At 37.6% G+C, this 22,279-nt stretch overlaps 2 protein-coding genes across 2 annotated transcripts in view; one reads left to right on the top strand and one right to left on the bottom strand.

Moving 5' to 3' along the window:
* Positions 1 to 22,279, bottom strand: part of LOC138715497 (WAS/WASL-interacting protein family member 3-like) — a 211,352-nt gene that overhangs the window by 145,086 nt on the left and 43,987 nt on the right. The gene's annotated exons all lie outside the window — the stretch shown is intronic.
* LOC138715495 (trehalase-like) overlaps positions 1 to 22,279 on the top strand; it is a 95,900-nt gene that overhangs the window by 59,656 nt on the left and 13,965 nt on the right. The window contains exon 4 of the mRNA XM_069848468.1: positions 6,795 to 7,339. Within this exon, the coding sequence (XP_069704569.1) occupies positions 6,795 to 7,339 (545 nt within the window). The remainder of the gene's footprint in view (positions 1 to 6,794; positions 7,340 to 22,279) is intronic.

Here is a 22,279-nt window from a genome sequence, read left to right as displayed (position 1 = left end):
ATATTATGTGTGTTCACAATTTTGTGGTTCAAAAATCGAAGAGAATTTGAAATTGTACGTTTAGTCTAATGTGAAATGTCATGATTCCAATATTTCATTATCGAAAAAAACCGTATATAAATTCAAAACATGTAATAATAATAATAATAATAATAATAATAATAATAATAATAATAATAATAGTAATAATAATAAAACTCAGACTTTATATTTCCAATTTTTCCTGGTAAGCCAGTTTACCCAGTTCTTTACTGTTCCAAATTTCATTGAACAGCGTTCATTGTTTACGTTTGTTAATAATGAATACATACCACAGTCCCGTTATTTACAAACGCGTGTGTTCAGTAATATATTTTGATTCACAACACACTGATACACTATAGCCTATACCAGTACTGTAATCCCATTCGCATAGATTGATTACTATAAATACATGCCAGTAAATATTATTCTTAAATACTATACACTACCATACAGATACTTAAATTCATACCACCACCACCACAGTCAGCCAGCACGTGTTTGAAAGCCAAACTATGCTATTATGCCGACACTGAAGTATAGTAATTCACAAACTACACTCTCGTAGCAGCACTGTACACACATCTACGTAAAGTAAACGTTCCTACAGTCAGATGCTGACATCTACAGGCTTTTAAATTTCCTCCTCGAGATATAGCACGTGAACGATAGGCACCGATGTACCTGACATCTGTAGGATAGATACTCATCATGTTCACTTAACGCTTTGTGCTCTTGACGAGTCATAAGCGGCCAGCTAAAGACAATTTTCTCCCGCGCATGCCTGAAATTCCTGTAACCATCTCGAAAAGAGCACGGCTTGTACGTGAACGGATGTTGCCAAGTTTACATAAGAAGTTTATGCAAGATGCGGGAAGTTTAAAATACGGTACTCTATTCTGATATTATACATCCCCACTACGTCAATACGGTATCAAATAATAAAACTAGTCGTGCATTAATGGAAACAAGGTGTTCACGTGCTCTTGTGCTCTTATTGACGCACCGCCACTGCTTATAGACATGACTTAACTTAATAGTTTTATGTTATTTAATTTATTTGATAAGTCTCACTTTAACTTTAAAACAAAACTGATGGACGTCTATTATGTAACGTAACAAGGTACAGGACTCCACACAACAATACAATCAATTCTTCGCAATACTATCACCTTACAAGTTGTTATTGAATTATTTATAGGAGCTGTAAGTGTGGGGCCTCAGCAGTCATATTCTGAATCATCACCATCATGTAGTATAGTGTCTTCACCGCCCTAAAAGAAAGCTAAACACGATTTTTCTGAAACTGAAGAAACTAAAAGCCTTACCAACACAGAACTACAACGACTAGTGTTGTTGGAACGATATAAACTAACAAAACTTCAGCTTGAGAGAGAATGATTGCTCTTTGAAAGACTTAATAGTAACGAAGGCCTACCTCACAACAATGAAAATGAAATCTGTCTTGAAAATGATGGAAGTTTTAATTTTTATGTTTTATAATTGCGGAACTGTACACTGTACTGTTTTTTTCATACGATTACATGTTTGTTCATAAGGATAATAATTATTATCCTTGTATCATGATCTATTTTAGTAAGGCAGGTTAACTCACAAGTTATATAAATGCTGTTAGTCTGAAGTAGGCCTACTTAAATAATAGACAAGTATCACATCATATTTTGGGTGTGTGTTATAAAGTATTTTTCTACAAAATATAAGTAAATTAAATGTGTGTACTCTAAAGTCTAAACTAAATATTGCTCTTTGAAAACAAGATAAATAGTTAGGTAATTTCATTTGTGAGTTTATCGTGTTCTTTAGTTTTACATAAACTAGGCCTAAATAAAATATTACAGTCAGAAGCACATTTGAATTCTATTTCAGTAAATTTAGTTATATGTTATGTTAGTGGCCACACTTGTAGGTGTTTAAAGATATGTGTATATCACTTTTCTATATTCTAAGTTGTTGTGAACATATTTAATTTCTTTAGCAAAATGTAAAACTAAATTACTAAATATACTAAATTCCTACACATTTCAGACAATGCCCTTGAAAACAATACCCAATACTTTTTTCAGATAACGCTGATAAAATTATTAAAAGCACTCTTAAAGAAATTTTGCACCTACCAGCTGACACACCCGATTCTATGGTATATACACATCGTAAATATAAAGGTCTTGGTCTTTTTAGGGTACGCTGGAAATCCACGCTACAACATATTAACGGCTTAAGGGTATTACACAAAACTAATGATCCTTACATTACTTCCACTAGGGACCTTATTGAGGAGAGTAAAACATGTTTAAAGGGCCTTAAATTAACTCCTGCTAATTCTTTTTTAAATAATCGTGAAAATTTTGTTGACTCTCGAAAAGTTAGAGACGCTTTAAGAGAAAAAGAATTTGAAAATTGGTGTACATTGCAACAAAAGGGTAAAGGAGTGATTCTTAACAAAGAGTTCCCCCCCAGCAAACAGCTGGATAAGAAATCACAAAGGTCTAACCCTCTCGGAATGGATAGACGCCCTTAAAATGGTAGGCTATGTCGCTCCGGTCCGAGCGGGTAGAAGTCGGGATGGTACCCGCTGTAGGCGCTGTCTCAGCGAAATTGAAACTCTTCCCCATATCCTTGGCTTCTGCCCCTATAGTGAGGCCCTTCGCAACATCCGTCACCATGCTGTCCGTTCTATGCTGGCCGAGGCACTGAAGGAAGTAGGGTTTACAGTCCATCAAGAGGTGCAGGGACTAGCCACACAAGGAAGTGTTCGGCGAATTGATATCATTGCCATTATAACAACTCGGCATACATTCTCGATCCCACCATCAGATTTGAAACACATGCAGATCAACCGCATGAGGTGGACAGTGAAAAGAAAAAGAAACGGATCTGTGAACCAACAATCCCGTTCTATAAAGATAAATATAGCCTGTCCCACGTTGATGTAATAGGTCTGATGGTGGGAGCACGAGGTACCATACCCTCCTCCTTTGCCAACAAATGTAAAAACCTGGGGCTAACACACAGCATTGTGAAGGAAATAGCCATTAGTGTCCTCAAAGCATCGGTTCAGATATTGAGAAATCATTTGTATGGGAGTGATAATGGAAATTTAAAGTTATCTTAACCGATGGCTATTGATTAGTTTAGATATCAATTCCAGTAAATCCGTACTATTATTTTTCTCGAGGTATATGGCATTCAAATCATTCTAACCTATCTGATGATATTTTTTCCCCCTTTCTTAACTGTAAATGAGCACAAACGCTACTTAGGTGTAAATTTTTCTGACATTTTGTATATTCCAAATTATATGTAATACGCTTTGTCAGGTCTGGCAACCTCTTCATAAGGGAAGCTAAATTTATATTTATATTATGTGAAATTAATTGGTGTTTCATTACAAGCAATTTTAGTCACAACCGCAAGGGTGACTCAAGAGTCCATGATTTTATATTATAAAAGCAATTTTATTTCTTCCCTTCTGTCACGTCCCACACGTAAAATTTCTCTTACATTCACTTGTTCCTCTTCACCCTCTTCCACACCCACGTCATCTACAATTTCAACGTCTGTGAAACTGTGCCATGATCTACTCTGCAGACAGGTGAGGCTGCTACTGACCCAGAAGCTTTTGCTCATTGCATGAAGCAAATCCATCTCTTTATTCACATTATTTTTCTAATCAGAGAGCAATTGGACCGACGGAAAGCACTTGCTCATGTCTGCTGTTGCATCACCATGAGCAGGAGGTCGAGCTCTTTTTCATTCAACATATTGGAAGCATTTCATTCAAAATAGTGAAGTAAAAGGACTTGCTCAGCTTTATTCACTCGGCCGAATGATTCTAAAGTGCTTAGCAGACTTACCTTTTCCAGATCATAATCAACTCGCTTACCAAACAATTCACTCATACTGTATGGTAAGGACAAAAGAAAATATTGAGAAAAAAATCGTTCTCTTCTCTTATTCATTCATTCATAGTTTTCAGCCCAAGTGCAGGTCTTTCACTGCAAACCCAGCATTCTCCAATCTTTCCTATATTCTGCCTTCCTCTTTGTCTCCGCATATGTTGCGTATTACTGTATCTTAATATCGTCTATCATCTGATATCTTCTTCTGCCCCGAACTATTCTCCCGTTCACCATTCCTTCCAGTGCATCCTTCAGCAGGCTGTTTCTTCTCAGCCAGTGATCCAACCAACTCCTTCTTCTCTTCCTGATCAGTATCAACATCAATATTTCTTCACCCACTCTTTCCAACAAAGCTTCATTTCTTATTTTATCTGTCCATTTCACACGTTCCCTCCTTCTCCATACCCACATTTCAAATGCTTCTATTCGCTTCTCTACACTTTGTCGTAATGTCCATGTTTCTGCCCCATACAATGCCACATTCCACACAAAGCATTTCACTAGTCTCTTAGTTCTTTTTTCCAGAGGTCCGCAGAAAATGCTCCTTTTTCTATTAAAACCTTCATTTGCCATTGCTATCCTTCTTTTGATTTTATGGCAACAGCTCATTTTACTGCTTATAGTATACCCCAAGTATTTGAACCTGTCCACTTGCTCTACTGCCTCTTTTCGAATTCACAAGTTTACCTTCTTTATTTTTCTTCCTATGACCATGCTCTTCGTCTTGTTTGCATTTATCTTCATCCCTTACTGCTCACAGCTGTCATTTAGGTGCCGTAGCATATACCTTAGTACAGCGTTTCTCAAACTATGGTCCGCGAACCACCTGCGGTCCTTCAAAAAGGACAGAAGAAAAAATAAAATTCAAACGAATTGCGTATCACTCTATAGCTGAAATTCTCAGAGTTGGGAAGTGGCACATGACAGTCGCCTTTCACTTTTTCTCCCAGTACTGACATTTTATGAAATTTATTACCCTATCCTTCTACTAACTTCCCACTCTACTTTCAACAACAAAAGAGGGATTTAAAGCACTATGAATGTAGCGTTTCCCTGCACATCTGGCGCCGCGCCTGTAACCCAGCCAGGGACCACCCAAATTCATAACAGAGGGCCGAACTTTATCATGTATTATGACTTTCTTAATAGTTTTGCCGACACCCAGTCTGCACATTGAAATGGTTATATACTGTACGTCGTACACCAATAATATAACTCTGAGGTTACAATTTGAAACTTATTTTCCAAATAAATACGACGAATTTTGATGAGTCGTGATCACTTTCATTGCGATATTGAAACTAACAAACTTTCGTTGAGTGAAAGAGAACAGTTAATTGAACTCTCGAATGACACCGGACTTAAAATGAAATTCCAAGCGGAAGGTATGGATAATTTCTGGACCGCATCACAAGTAAAAAGAGAATATAGTAAACTGTACAATGGTGCTTTAGAAATTATAATTCACTTTGCTTCCACGTATCTGTGTGAGAAAGGGTTTTCATCACTAACGCTAATAAAAACAAAGTAGGCTACCGAAATCGTCTCGATGTATGTGACAATCTCCGACTTAAGCTTACCAGCATATGTCCAAATACAGAACAACTGTGCAAGAATCGGCAGGCTCATCCATGTCGTTAATGTGTGTATTAACATTTATTTATCTTTTTTGTTAATAAGTTAAAGATTATCCAAACTCTGATAGCTTTGAATTATTAAAAAAACAAAGATGAATTTTCTTATATTAACGTTAGCTTAATTACAGTAGTTAATACTAATATAAAATTAATTTAATTTATTTAATTTTAATTAATTAATTCTATTTTAAAATATAAGTATACTGGTATTAAAATATGCTACAAAAATGATAAAGTTTGCTTTCGAAGGGAACAAGAGTATGGTGGTCCGCGGAACTGTTCTGACTTAAAAAAGTGGTCCCCACTTCAAAAATGTTTGAGAAACGCTGCCTTAGTATCATCTCCTCTTCTGCTAACAATGCCATATCATCAGCAAATCTTGTACATTTTATTCTTCTTCGTCCTACTATCATCCCTCCCATGTTCTGAAAACAGTTTCTTCTCTTATTATTGTCAAAATTACGCGTATATTGGTGATAACAATTTTGACGATGATGACAACGATGAAGATGATGATGATGATTGTGATGATGATGATGATGATGACAGAGATGACACCAATAATAATCACGTTGTTAACATTACTATGACCTTAACATCATAAAGTAATATTTCAATCATGATCATTAATATCATCATCATCAGCATGTTGAAGGTTTATATGCAACACATTATGTAAATATCTATTAATTTGAGAAAAATTCGTCCCTGCATCGGGAGTCGAACCTGGGACCTCTCAGCTCTGCGCGCTGAGCGCTCTTTCCATATGAGCTATACCACAGTCTAGTATATACAGTCGCGAAGCTCAATACGTAGTAAATATGCAAACATTAGGTAGTTGCTCACCACTAGGATCGCTAATATCGCCTCATTACAGGCAATGCAAAATATAACCGTCACAGTCTATTGTTTCTAGCACCCTCAAAACTCAAGCTTCGTGACTATATATAGTAGACTGTGGCTATACCGGGACAAAATGTACGGCGCCAGTCGAACTCTTCTCCGTGGATCGTGTCCCGGCATAGCTCAGATGGAAAGAGCGCTCAGAGCGCAAAGCTCAGAGTTCGGGTTCGATTTTTTTTCTAAAATTAATAGATATTCATAGTATGGCTATTTATAGACATTGATTATTGAAAAAGGACGGCGAGGTCTCATATATGTATACATTATGTAAAGACATACAATAATGAAGTGTATTTTGTTTTTGTATTTGCAGGGAACTTGAGCAACACCAAAACACAATATATCATTCCTGTTGAACTGAATGCTCTCCTTTATTGGAGCGCAAAACTGCTTTCCCAATTCTATGACACTTTGGGTCAAGCTTTCGAGTCAGTTACGTACGCTCACATAGCAAACGAAATCCTACAAGCTGTAAATGAAGTCCTATGGAACGAAAATGTTGGCATATGGCTAGATTACGACTTAATTAACAATAAATCACGAAACTACTTCTATCCAACGAACCTGGTTCCTCTGTGGACCGGCTGTTATGACAAGAGGATGGAGGTGGGGAGAATCATGAAGTACCTGGAGCGTTCACAGATCATGATGCACATGGGAGGCATTCCGACGTCTCTGGAACACTCCGGTGAACAGTGGGACTTCCCAAATGCTTGGCCACCACTCCAGTATATGGTAATCATGTCCCTTGAGGCGACGGAAGACAAGTGGGCCCAAGAACTTGCCTTTGAGATAGCAAAGAAATGGGTCCGTTCCAACTACAAGGCCTTCAATGAAAGTAAAGCTATGTACGAAAAGGTATGAAAATCATTTGTATTTCTTTTAAACGCATAGTATGTTACAACTAAAGGTAGGAATTTATACCAGAACATGAGGATATTAGGTTAGTTGTGCTTAGACTATCGTTATGTCATGAATGACGTGAATCCTGAAGTATTTCAGGTTACAACTGAAATGTGTTGTGTATCGCAGCAATTGGATGGGGATACGTTTCTCGTGCGTAAGGTTCAGCGACTCATTTCACCGGCATTATCACCTTCATCTCATTCAGACGCTAAATATAACCTAAGATGTTGATAAAGCGTCGTAAAATAACCTACTAAAATTAAAAAAAAATTGTCCAACTAAAACTTTCAAGGTCCAAGTGGAATTCAAAGAAAAATTTTATTTAATACATAGTTATTCGCACATAATTCGGTTTCATGATGATAAATGCAAGAAAAAGGTGCCTGAACGCCGCTCAAGAGCGTTCCGCCAGAAAAAAAAAAACACTTCTATGTAGTGTCGGACATCCAGTGTTGTAGATAAATCGATGTTAACATGCTATCTAAAAAAAAAAACAAGCAGCAACTTGAGCGGCATTAGAAAAAACAAAGGTACGTGTCAAAAATTCCAACCTATTTATATTGGATGTCCGATAAAAGTTATTATTGTTTTCGAAAACTCGCCTATTTAAATTAATGTGAAGTCTGCGCTTGGTGGGTTGCACAAAGTTTCTCTATACGTGGCCTTATAGTTGACAGGCCAACATGTAAATCATCTTCAAGATGCAGCAGTCTGTTCCTTTGTTTAGATTTCACTATTTTCATCATAGAAAATGCTGATTCACACAATTGTGACGTTGAAAATGGCAGTTATAAATACTTGTTTTAGTTTATTCGGTACCATCGACTGATTTGACAAAACATTTTCGCATATAAGACACTCGAGATATTGTTTATAGTCATCGCCACATATTGCAAATATTCATCACTATATTTAGAAACACAGTACGTTTTTGTGAACCCTGAAGGGAATTTTCGTTGACATTATTTGAATTATCACTGCTGTTATCTAGCGCAGATTTTGATTCAGATTGTCTTTTTCGAAATAAAAATTTGTCCACGATAAAATCTAAATAAAGCACTTTTGATAAAATAGTCGCACTGTCACACGTATATATTGAAAATGACCAATATGTTCTGATGATTCTAAACTCTATTTATTACTAACAAGGGAAGTACCCCAGCTCGAACGGCTAAAACCGACTGGAAACGCGTTTAAAATATAATGTTGTACCTGTTCGAATAGCTATCAATGCCATTCATCTGTAAAACTACGTGTGCGGCCGCTAACGTCATCTGAAAGATAGCGTACTAGCCCCACTACATCGCAGCTGTACAGAGAGTACGAGCGAGACCATTGCGGTGTTCAGTAGTGAAGTGCACGTACTAACGGCAGACATGAGTAGGCTGAAGTCAATTAATCCTGTGAAGATTGTTTACCTGCTGCGCGAAGAGGTACGTCGAGCGTGCATACCGGATAATGTGGATATAATTGGAGTAAGGATGAGCCATTTGCATGCATGTTACGTGACATTATAATGCAAAAATACAACCGGGAATTATCAGAAGTAGATACCGACATATTGGATAGGAATAGTGATTGTGAGTCTGATGGCGGAGAAGAAACAGCACATGGGTATGAGAGTTCCAACAGTTCTGGAACGTCCTCTCCAGCAAATAAAGGGACTGCAAGTCAAAGTGAATACTTACTTTCATTCCGAAAATGTGACCTCCGCGATCTCCAGGTTTCAATCCGGCCGACTTTTGGTTTGGGGTTACCTTAAATAACGAGTTTTCCTGACACATCCAACAACCCTACTGCAACTGAAAGACGCCATCTCCAAGAAATTGCCAATATTCCAAGACATTATCTGCAAAATGCTGTGCATGGTAGCAGAAAGAAAGCTGTACGTTGAACAAGAGAACGGCGAACATCTTTCCAATTTTTTGTAAACTCCGTTGTTTGCCCAACACTGTGATGTTTTTGTTTTTTCCCTAGCTCATATTATAATATTTATAGCGGTTTAATGCTTGAACTGACTTTTGAAATAGCCTATACTCGTATATTATTTAAAGCAAATGCCGTGTAGCTTCTGGCCACATAATACCTGATTTATGTATTTTGTGGATCTCCTTGTCATAACTGTCTGTTACACGGGGTTGTTTCTTCAGCGATTTGTGCTTCTCTAGTCATTAGATTCGTTATTCTTCAATCATTGATTGCACACGACTGCAGAGTTTTACAGATAAATAACCTTGATGCGTGGTAGAACAAGCACAGCTCTGTATTTTAAACGTATTTACACTCGGTTTTAGCCGTTCGAGCTGGGGTACTTCCCTTGTAAGTGGGAAGAGTAAACGCATGCTATACCCCTCTTACCCCCTGCAGTAGGCGGGTTAGTGAATATAACATTACAAGATGTCACAATCTCTAAGTCACAATCTTCAGTGGAACTGTTCTCATATTTAAATTAAATTAAATTAATATTTAATATAAAACGCCATGTACTCCCTGACTCTGTAGCAATAACACGTGTTCAGTTTAGCACAAGAAGATAATACGTGCGCATGCGCATAGCGTCGGCGGTGTGATTGGAGACGGGGAGCATGTTGGGAAAGGGAGCATACGTCATCTGCGCGAGACAGTCACGCCCTCTGGTTTCTGCGCACAGAGTTTTCATTGTCGAATGCTTATAAGCATTGTTTCAGTGTTCACTTTCATTCGAATTATCGCCAGGCAGGAAAATTAAACTCAGCATTGTTGCAGGTGTTCCCATTTCATTGGTAAAGTCTGTCTCAAAATAAAATATAGGCCTACCATAACAAAGATTTCGTTGAAAATAAAAAGAAATGCGTTGTAAAGAGACTTTCTCTATGGCATAAAATTTATTTTTCAATTTAAAAATTTCGCGACACACTCCATGGGGTTGCGCGACACACCGGTTGGGAACCCCTGAGTTAGCGGACCTTTCAAGTTTCTGGGTTGTCGGGTTGCAGAAGAAACATTTAACGGGCCGCTAGTTATTGGATCGTTAACCAAGCGTCTTTGGATTTCACAAGTGACGCAATAGTACGTGAATGAATAAAAAGTTAACATCGGCTGCTAGACTGATGTGAGGCATGCTTTCATTGTTGTCAAAATTTGCACTAAATGTACACTAATACCGACCAGAAAGAAATCAGGAACACAAGTTTTAGTGAGAAAGATAAACATGCCTATTTGTTATTATAGAAAATAAAAAGATTACAGAGCACATAACCTCGTCGTCAGACGATGAACTAGAGTCTGTAATAAAGAAATAAATAACAACTTCGCTATTCGAAGAATGAATGAATGAATTAATTAATTAATTAATTGAATAAATAAACAGTTAAGTAAAAAAATAAATAAATTATTAAATAAAAATTAAACAAATAAATAATGAAGTAAATAAATCATTAAATAGATAAAGAAATTACCGTACATCGATGGCTAAGAAGAGATGCCTCGTATCTACAAAAATGGTCATTTAGTTATTTAGATTGCCAGAACTACATTATTGTTGTGTTCACAAAATTGGACAGTATACTATTATCTTGTTCTCGAGTAGAAGATCTTGCAAAGCAGAAACATGTATGAAAATCTGTCCATTTTGAGAAAATAATTTCTAAAATATTTTTTTCTTAATTTACCTGCAAATTTACAGATACGAGGTATCGCTTCTTAGCCATCGATATGCAACATTATTTTTATATCATGTATATAGGCATAGCCCTCTCTAGTCATGGCCCGGCCCACACTACGTGGCAACGTCGGACAGCACGTTAGTTGCCGTCCTATGCTGTTGCGTAACTGTTAAATGCGAGAAAAGCAGTAGGCTACATCGTTTTCCTGTTTCAAAGGAAAAGTAACGACTTCCTAAATCTTCGGTGAATTCACTAAACATTATAGATCACCCTATTATTGCCAGTTATGATACACAATGTTTTGTAATCCACATACATGTATTTGTTGTAAAATATCTTAACATACTGTATTTCTGCTGAACTTGGGCCTGTAAGTTGTTTAACCAAAACAAGTCTTATCACTTATCACCTTTTCAAAATTACCAAAATGCAGCACTAATTAAAAAAGTTATCAATACAATACTTTTCGCGAGATTATCTATTTTATTTGCAGCAACCCCAAACAATCGTCCATTTTCGTAGTCTACAGTTCCTTATACTTGAATTTAATCTACTTGAATTTTCACAATTTTTACACTCTCTGAATACTGCCTAACATGCTACAAGAACTATCTAGTCTCAGATATTGAAGAAGGGGATAATTTAAACAACGAGGGAAGTTTTCTTAGATAGGCTATCGAGAGTGATGTAATGACAAGATGTTGTTCAGTATAATCATATCCTAACACTTGGCATTTTGGATATAAATTAAAAATGAGTTTATAAATTATTGAGGACACATCGTACTGTCGCCCTGGGTGACGTAGTCGGTATAGTACCGGTCTTCTGTGCTCGAGGTTGCGGGTTCGATCCCGGCCTAGGTCGATGGCATATAAACGTGTTTAAATGCGACAGGTTCATGTTATTAGATTTACTGGCGTTTAAAAGAACTCCAGCGGGACAAAATTGCGGCATATCGGCGAATTCATTCTGTGAGCAAAGAATTTCTACAGCTATTAGCAAGTTAGAGGCTGTCCATATTAAAACTTCATTCGGTAGACGTCCACCATTCATGTGCATTTGCACACTAAAATCCCTGTTTATTCTAATGCTAACAGCTATTTTAGGAGTATTAGTTGCGTTAAGTTCAAACAGTGTTCAACGAGATTCGTTTTTAAATAGTGACTCGTCTTTTTTAGACAGTTTCTTTGATATATTTTCCAAAAAATTAGGAAAATGATACACACTGTTTTCTTCGTCTGCCTCTTTCTTTTTGGTTTTTAAGGCGATTTTCAATTTCTTCTCTCCTCTGTTGCGGATTTTTCCATTTAGTTTCAGTCACACTGCTTAGATATGAAGGAAAATTTGGAAACGCATTCGAAATTGCACCTTCACACAAAACTGGATGACCGCGTTTACGAAACCTCGTGTTTTAGTCCCTGCCGGTGTATTTCTCAAAGCTCAAGTCAGTTTTTATGAAAATGTTCCTTTCATGCCACAGATGTGTTGGTTGGTGACCAGTCTGCCCGTAGAACCCAACGAATCCATTTACTGCGTAGTTCGGGATCTTTAGGAAACCGAAAACAACTTATAATATTATCCCTCTGCTTTTATTGTCTTATCGTAGCTACCTAAGCAGCCCGTCATTACACATACATCTATCTGACATGGTTATGAAAAATGTATGTTATCACAGACGACATAACAATGGAAATATAGGCGCAAATGCACAAGCGAGGAGAGCGCCTTACACTGAAACACATGGCACATTGCTGAGCTGATAGGACGGGCTGCGACGTTGCCACAATTACCAGGGCCGGGCTATGACTAGAGAGGGCTATGACATAGGCCTATTATACAGGGACATCATTTTATTTTTACTAACATTTTTAATATTAACCTGGCTATACCTTTAGATTAATGACTGAGACCCGGAAACACAGTTTGCTACCTCCTTCCAGGACTGGAGTTCGATGGTACTGGCGTAAAATACAAACAAATCACTTTACTAGGTATAGGAGGGAAGAAAAATAGTTCATTCATTTACGTAAACTAGGAAATATCGCAATTTTGAGTTCGATAATTTTCATTAGGTTTTGTTTAATCAAAATACAGTACTGTATTAACAATAAGTGTTTTTACTCACGAACTGAGTTTATCCATGCGAACGTATTCATTATGCAGTGTATATTATACTGTCTACAGCACATTAGCGTACAATATAGAGAATGAAGTTAATATGAAAAATAACCATAATATAGATATTTAAACACATTTTCGAAAATGGTGGCCGTTCATTTCGATACAGGCTTCAGTTCTTTTGTGCCTATTATCGCACTATAGACTATTGCATCTGATTCCAATTACCAGTTTCGTCCTTCATACTTAGTAACTCATGTTGAAATAATTCTGTACCTGCTCTATAAAGAGTACCTTACGTACTGTAAATTCAGTCTTAACTTCTGCCCGACCCGCACAGATAAAATTACTCAGACATGCTATCTACTGTCCGTCCAAGTGGTTATGTCGCAGGATCGTAGAAAAGTGTGGGGGGGGGGAATTACGTGATAGTTAATTACTTAACGAGGCCCTTTTATTTAAGTTATTTTAAACAGTTGCATAATATTACGTAGACGTCTAATTAATTCCTAACAGAAATTAATGTTTTCAGAAAACAGCTAAGAAAGCCCAGCTACTAGTCTTTACAGTGGAGCGAGCAGAAGCAGATGGGGGAAATCGGGATGCGACGTAGGCAAACGGACGACAGTACCTGTGCGAAAATATGATTCAATATTGGAAGTTTTCGTCACTGGAAAACGCGAACATATTTCTGAAACGCACTATACTCACTAACTCAGTACTGCGGCCTTGGTTCTGTGTGGACAGTTGGAACTTCGTTAGTAGAAGGGGTGGGAGTGAAGTACATTCAGAAACTCAGGTACAATAAAAGTTGAAGTAAAAATAAAATGATGTCCCTGTACAAAATATCACATACCTGAATCTCATATAGGTAACATTATGATAGCCACCGGCGTGACTCAGTCGGTTAAGGCGTTTGCCTGCCGGTCTGAAGTTGCGCTCGGGCGCGGGTTCGATCCCCGCTTGGGCTGATTACCAGATTGGGTTTTTTCCGAGGTTTTTCCCAACCGTACGGTGAATTCCAGGTAATCTATGGCGAATCCTCGGCCTCATCTCGCCAAATACCATCTCGCTATCATCAATTTCATCGACGCTAAAGTCGATCTCGTTGGCAAGTTGGTATAGCGCTTGCCTTCTATGCCCAAGGTTGCGGGTTCGATCCCGGGCCAGGTCGATGGCATTTAAGTGTGCTTAAATGCGACAGGCTCATGTCAGTAGATTTACTGGCATGTAAAAGAACTCCTGCGGGACAAAATGCCGGCACATCCGGCGACGCTGATATAACCTCTGCAGTTGCGAGCGTCGTTAAATAAAACATAACATTTAACATTCGACGCTAAATAACCACGTAGTTGATACAGCGTCGTTAAATAACCAACTTAAAAAAATCATTATGATAAATAAAAGTATAGTCAAACTATTCGCCAATACACAAAATGTACGTAAGATGGCTGTCTAACGGAGGAATAAATATTATTTATTATAGTAGGAGAGAAATCATATCTCAAAGTCAGATCCTTTAACGGACTAATAACACTAAAGATCATCATCATCATACGCATTACGGTATGGACCATAAGATCCGTTCCACTCCAATCAAATCAAAACTGGTCCCGCCATTTTTTTCTGGGTCTTCCTGGTTTCTTCTTCTTTCATGTCTGCAGTCGGTTTTTGTTGGTCCCGCACGATGCCGTATGTATGCGAAACCATTATACAGGGTATTTCAAAAGTCAGTTCAAACATAAAATCGCTATAAATATTATAATATTTGAGATAGGGAAAAAACAAAAACATCACAGTGTTGGGCACACAACGGGGTTTACAAAACACTGGGAAGATGTCCGCCGTTCTCTTGTTCAACGTACAGCATTCTGTTTGCGACACCATGCACAGCATTTTGCAGATAATGTCTTGGAATATTGGCAATTTCTTGCGATATGGCATCCTTCAGTTGCAGTAGGGTTGTTGGATGTGTCAGGAAAACTCGTTCCTTAAGGTAACGCCACAACCAAAAGTCGACCGCATTGAAATCTGGAGGTAGCGGAGGTCACATTGTTGAAAGTGCCTACTGATGACACAATCGCCAAACATCTGCGTAATTAATTGTTTTGCAGGGATAAAGATGTGGGGTGGAGCGCCATCTTGCATGAAGATTATGTTTTCCATATCGTGATTCCTTAGTCTAAGGATGACGAAGTTCTGTAACAGGCTGTAGTAGCGTTCTCCGTTTACTGTAACAGTCTGTCTTATTCCATTATTGTCCACACCTGTGGAGTAACGATTAGCGCGTCTGGCCAGAAAACCAGGTGGCCCGGGTTCGATTTCCGGTCGCGGCACGTTACCTGGTTGAGGTTATTTCGGGGTTTTCCCTCAACCCAATATGAGCAAATGCTGAGTAACTTTCGGTGCTGGACCATGGACTCATTTCACTGGCATTATCATCATCTCATTCAGACGCTAAATAACCTAAAATGTTGATAAAGTGACGTAAAATAATCTACTAAAAATTAATGATGGAGTTAACACGCCTAATTGACATTCGTTTTCCGACCAAAGTGATCAGTAGCCACTTTCCAACAATGTTGCCTCCGCGATCTCCAGATTTCAATCCGGCCGACTTTTGGTTGTGGAGTTGTGGTTGTGAATGAGATGAGGGTTTTCTGTACTCCAGTATCTATCGTTTTCAGTTATAACATGGCTATGCAAGTGAAACCATGCTTCACCTGTGAAAATAATTACTGTATGATCCACAACACCATTGGTAACACTTTGTAAAACCAAGTTATAAAATTTCACACAACTCACATTAAATCTAGGTTGTAATTCATGCACTACTGCAACCCTGTAGGGCTTAAATTTAATAATTTTATTGACTCTAAATGCTGTGATTTTCGAAACGCCCGTCTCCTGTGAGAGACGGCGGAGAGATTTCCGAGGATGTTTTAACCATTCTCCTATCTCAACGAGTTTTTCCTCAGTAAATACACTCGGATTTCTCTTTCCACATTTATTCAGAACTGATCCCGTTTCTCTCAACTTTTTACGAAGTTTAATAAAATCGTCCTATGTGGAACAGGAATACTAAGAAATTGCGTAGCAAAACGTCGTCGCACTGTTCCACAATTCTTTGTTATCAAGTAACACCCGACAAGATAAATCCTTTGTTGTAATGCAAACTTTTATGGTGCCACATTAAGCCACAATCTTCAGTCTTCAACTAAGACGTACGTACATAAATACAAACGTCTACAGAGCTTATAGGCAACTGAACAGCAGCTATCAGTTGCAATGTGACCATGTGCTCTGTCAACCTACTCAACCAATTCCTCCCTCAACTTCCTATGGTTCAGCTCCCGAACCACCACAACGTCCTCCGCCTCGAGAGTCGAGAGTCTTCTCAAGCCGACCTTTGAATGACAAAATCTCCAATTCCATTCTTACTACACTACACTCTGTCACTTCCGGATTTGAATCAAACTCTCTTGGCTCTCTTCAACATCATCCAATCAAAACTCCGTCCCCAGAATGTTCATCACATAAGCTACTACGATAGTCAAAACCAGCACGTTTAATATCTTCTGTTTTTTTCTTATTATTATTATTTTTAATTAATTGAATAACAATTTTTGTAGCATTTGTTGTATATATTTTGCATTCCTATGTTTTATTTTAAAATAATTTTCTTTGGCTGATTTAAAATACTTAAATTAAAAACATCATTTGGCAATCAAATTTTGGTTACTCGAAAAAGAAAATGTAGTTTTTTTTTTTTTTTTTTTTTTGGTACGTGCTTCTTTATTACAACACGACTTCGAAATATTACTGATTTTTCTTGGTGTGATATTTCGAATGTTTTAATTGCAATTCTCTCAATGTTTCATTATTTGTATTCCAATTAAAATATCCCCATTAAAGAAGCACATTATGTTGGTACTATGATTTAACTCATCCTGATATTTTCCTTTTAATGCGCTGACAATTGCTGGGCAAATTTCTAGGATTATTTCTCCGATAGCCTGTTTTGAAATTCGCAAAAGGTACTGAAGGCTTGTAAACAAATCCCCTGTCCAAGAACCGTAAAGTCACTGAGAACCTGGAATATTGACATATACAATCAACTAAAAATAGTATTTTATATACTTTGTTAATTACACAGTAACATTCTTCAAAGGATGAATTGAGTTTAGTACAATAAATACTGTCCTATCCTGACTTGAGATTGGTTCTCGCATGTTGGTGACTGATTTTTTAAAGTTTGGTCCGATTTTCGTCAATAATTCTCCAGAATTGGTGGATATCCGAGTAGTCCTAAGGTTTTTATACTGGCCGCTGATGTCTTGAAAGTTTATAGCACTTAAAAAATTACTCCCTAGCCACTTCTTATACAGTCCGTAGGTCTACGTCTCTTTCTGTTGACAATGTGTCCTACTGCTACGAAAGCGCAAATAGCAGTTAACAAAGCTTCCTCGTTTTCCATGGTCGTGCATCGTGCTAGATAGAATGGAACTAGAAAGGTGTTCAAGGCTTGCGCGCTGCTCAGATGGTTCGTATCGTGCGCACCGCTTGTTCCAGAGAGCACAATTTCCTCCGCGCATTACATGTAGTGCCGCGTTACTCGCGCAGGGCGTCCGTGTATTCCGAGCACAGAATACATAGAGTAGACACTAGCATCTTAATACCATTGGACGGAGTGAAGCCGGTTTGATGGGCCTGACGCCATCTTGTTGCTACCAAAACATTGCAAAATAGCTATTACGTTATAGAAGATTTTATGATAATAGGAATTCCATATGTCCCTAATTTCCTGGAGGACTCACACTTCCTTGTTTGTTTCGTAATACAGAATCCCTAGGCACGTATTTTTAGCAAAAATTGCAAAACTGTAATCGATAAATCACATATATACATATTTAAATTGACAGCTCTTCAAATTGCAGTATGGTATTTAATAGGTACTCTGGAAAGTTAAACAAACAATAATGATAAAAAAGGAAGATAACAGTTTGACCTTATTTTGCTACTAGTCCAATAAAAATGCTAGCCTATAATAAGTACTTTCATAGATTGATCCATTTGCTTCGATTTAATAATGCAACTTGCTTCTTAACGCAAATTATCATTCTCTTCCTTTTGCCAGTATTTCGTATAGATGTCCCGATTTTTGTTTAGAGAAAAAGTGGAATGCTCTTAACCATATAATATTTGATAGGCTCTTCGTTTATAGTATATAATTAGATTATAACGGCGAACAAAAGTGAAGTTTTATTGCCAAGTGGGTCAAGTTAGATCACGATGGAGTTAATGCAGCTACTAAATCTGCAAAGCGTAAGTCTGATTTCGTGATTATAAAAATTAATTAACTTATAATAATATTAATACACTATTTCTTTTTCTTCATAAAACGAATACGTGCATTCGGTTGAAGAGAAACCTCGGTACACCATTTTCTATAGCACGCGACACAAACTTCCAACACAAGTTGCTAGGTTAGCTTCGCTCGTAGATGCTAAGTCTGCAAAGCATGTCTAATTTCGTGATTATAAAAATTAATTACAATAATATTAATGCAATATTTCTTTTACATCAAACGAATACGTGCATTCGGTTGAAGAGAAATCTTGGTACACCCATTTTCTATAGCACGCGACACAAACTTCCAACTTGGGTTGTTAGGTTAGCTTCGCTCGTAAATGCTAAGTGTACAAAGCGTAAGTCTGATTTAGTGATTATAAAAATTAATTACAATAATATCAATACACTAATCCTTTATCTTAATCAAACTAATACGTAAACAATACGAATCTAACTGACTAACTTAGGCTAAATCATTCATTACCGTAATAAGTACATTTCACACATGCATATTTACCTGTGAAAAGTTATTCCAGGAATTTTTTTTGAAAACCTGTTTGTGCAGCCATACGCAGAACATGTAGGCATATTGAAATTAGTTAATTTATTAATTAAAACAACGATGCAACATCACAATCAACTGCCCATGTGCTAACCGGGAGCCCAATGTTTTGGTAGCATCATAATGGTGACTGTCCACAAAAGCGGCTTCACCTCCAAGCTGTTTATATCTACTCTATGCATTCTGTGCTCGTTGGTGTATTCCAGGCCTTAAAGGCAGGGGCAGAGAGAGAAAGACTGTAGCGGACAAATGACAAGCGCTGACGCCGGGCCCGCTTGCCGTAGAGAATGTCATAGACCGCTCTGTAGTTACCGTTTTCGCATTGTACTATTTTTCTCGATCGAAGGCCTATAATTATTTTGTAATTCATACATGCAACGAAAATAAAAATGAATTACATTTTCTTCATGTTTGTACTTCTGATAGGAGATTTGTTAAAAAGAACTGTTTAATTTTCGGTTTAATAGACATCTGCAAGATTATAACAATGTTTTAATCTCAACTTGCAATTATTTCACTCCCTCTCAAAATCTGTAATAACATTACGACCATTTAATACACTGGTATTCATTTTCCCTATTGGGATAAAATATAAGTCCAGTGTTCTGTGTAAACTGATGGCCTCGTAATCACTAAATGGTACAGGTACAAGTATATGTTCAACTGGTCGTAAAGATTGAGAGGTATATATCCCGTCTAATCTCTCTGTAGACGATCCTGTAAAGTGAGTGAATCGAACTGTGGTGTGAGTTTTCAGCTCTACGTCACACACCTGAATTGAACTAAATCACGTAATGTGTCACGTGGCTTATATTGTCCTGTACAATCTTCCGTTCGCAATACTCAATTGAAATCACCTGCAAATACTGCACGTAAAGTTATGGAAGAGTACGTAACAAATACGGAATTTCAGACTGAGAGAAGAGATTTATTTCTCGTTGCTTATTTGAACCTGATGGTGGATATATGTTATAAACAAGACATTTTTATAAACTCTGCTGATTCTTCTCCCCGAGGGTAATTTTTCTACTGAAGTCAAAATGATGCCAGATTTTATCAGGATGGCTCTACCCAACACCTCACTTCCAAAATTTACATACGCTTTATAATTGTAAATAGTAGAAAAGTCATTCGTTTTTATTTTCTCTACGAACAACACATCAATATCATTTATACCGTATTTAAAAAAGTTGCAACATTGCCATTTTTGTTGAGGAATAATTTCCGTTGAAATTTAATGTGGCCACCACTATAGTAAGCGCCATAAAAATAAACAAATACCTTCAATGACAACTAATAGAAGTATGATGTCAAATAAATATTCTTTCTGTCGTAATTATGAAAATTATTCTCATTGTCTACGCAGTGATATCAATGCCCCCATAAACCTACACAGGGCAGATTCGGGGTAGATGACGTAAAGCGGACGACAATTCAATCGTACCTGCATGCAGTGTTCTGTGCCCGATCACATTGCCGTGTGTGAATGTAAGACCAGGGAAATTTCTTGTGCACGATTAGCTACAGCCAAAGAGTTTGTAATACTTATTACTAGACTTCGTTGAATTGCCACACGCAGCATGCGATCAGATTGCCGATGTACGGTAGTATAGAGGAGGTGAGCGACCGCCCGGTCTCGTAGTATAAGTAGTTCACGTTAAGAGATGTGACCGGTCCAAATAGATAGAGCAGCTACAGCTAATGCATACCTATGTAAGCACTTGTTTTTGCATTACTGTGGTTGGAATAGTCAAAGCTTAACATCTGTTCAGTGCAGACAAGAATTCAATCAAACATACTACAATGAGAGTGTTGCTGTTACAAATAATTGCCCCTGGAATACCCTTACCCCCGCAGCCAATTTTGACCCGTTGGGGAGCGTGGTTGAATGCTGTTAATTATTATGCATAACATTACTGCGAAATAATGGAGGTAATTGATGCATTGGATAGCACAAACAGTTCTGCAGTTGCAGCTGTAAAATCATTACCTTCTGAACAGCTATTGGAAGATATTCTGTTCATTGATTCTAATTTTAAAATCGTGTCCAAAAGCAACATCCTGTTAGAATCGTCTAAACTACAACTCTCAGAAGCCCTTAATATAGTGGATAAAGTATCACAAGCCGTTATCCAAAATAAAAATTCATTAATTTCAGACAAAGTGAAATGTAAGTTGAGAAACATTATTGCTAAAAATTCTGCCTATTCACAACTTCGTATTATAAATGATGTACTATCAGATCACAAGACATCTGAAGTTGGTGTACTAAAATGTAGTGACTTTCCGTTCTTCAAATATGTACGTATTACATCGTGTGTTGTTGAACTTACATTTTCCCAAAATAAAAACTGTTACTTTGCAGTCGCTCAAGGATGTGAGTATCTTACATTAAATTTTAAGAGTTAATATATCTCACTATAAAATAATTGTGTACTTACATGTTTAGACATTTCCTACTTCAACGATCATTCATTACATTTCTTGAATGCAGGATACAGGTTTTATTGTAACTGCAGTATACTGCTCAGTGTTTACATCAGAGGCATATTTCCCTCCGTTGCACGCCCCTTTCTCGTACAGTCTATACTGCGTGCGTAGTAAACCTTACGATTCTCGTGGCAATTCCACGAAGTCTACTTATTACAAACTCTTTGGCTACAGCGAATGGTGATATTCGGCCGGTTCGCACCGGCTCGGAGGAACCGAGTTGTTAAATTATTTCTAGGTTCGGCGAACTTTTCAGTTTGTGATATTTGGAATTAGCTACCATGGACTTATACCATATATGTTTAACATAGGTACACATGAGAGAACTGGTTGTTGAACTTCTTGAATATCACCACTGGCTACAGTATTTAGCGACAAGTTTACGGTCTGGAAATTCGAAGGTTCATTGGGACACACATTCTTTGCTGTTATTAAAATGCAGTCCTTAATAAATCGTCCGTCTGAATAAGTTCCATGTCTAGCGATAATAATGCGCGCCAGTTCATCACAGCATCAACACTATACACCTCCATGCCCCACGAAAAGATATACAGGGACATCATTTTATTTTTACTTCAATTTTTATTGTACCTGAGTTTTTGAATGTACTTCACTCCCACCCCCTCTACTAGTAAACTTCCAACCACACAGAACAAAGGCCGCGTATGCGGTCATATTAAGCAGTACTGAGTTAGAGAGTATAGTACGTTCCAGAAATATATTCGC

Source organism: Periplaneta americana, chromosome 15, assembly GCF_040183065.1.
Source record: "Periplaneta americana isolate PAMFEO1 chromosome 15, P.americana_PAMFEO1_priV1, whole genome shotgun sequence".
NCBI classification, from domain to species: Eukaryota; Metazoa; Arthropoda; class Insecta; order Blattodea; family Blattidae; genus Periplaneta; species Periplaneta americana.
This window is presented reverse-complemented; position numbering and strand designations above follow the sequence as displayed.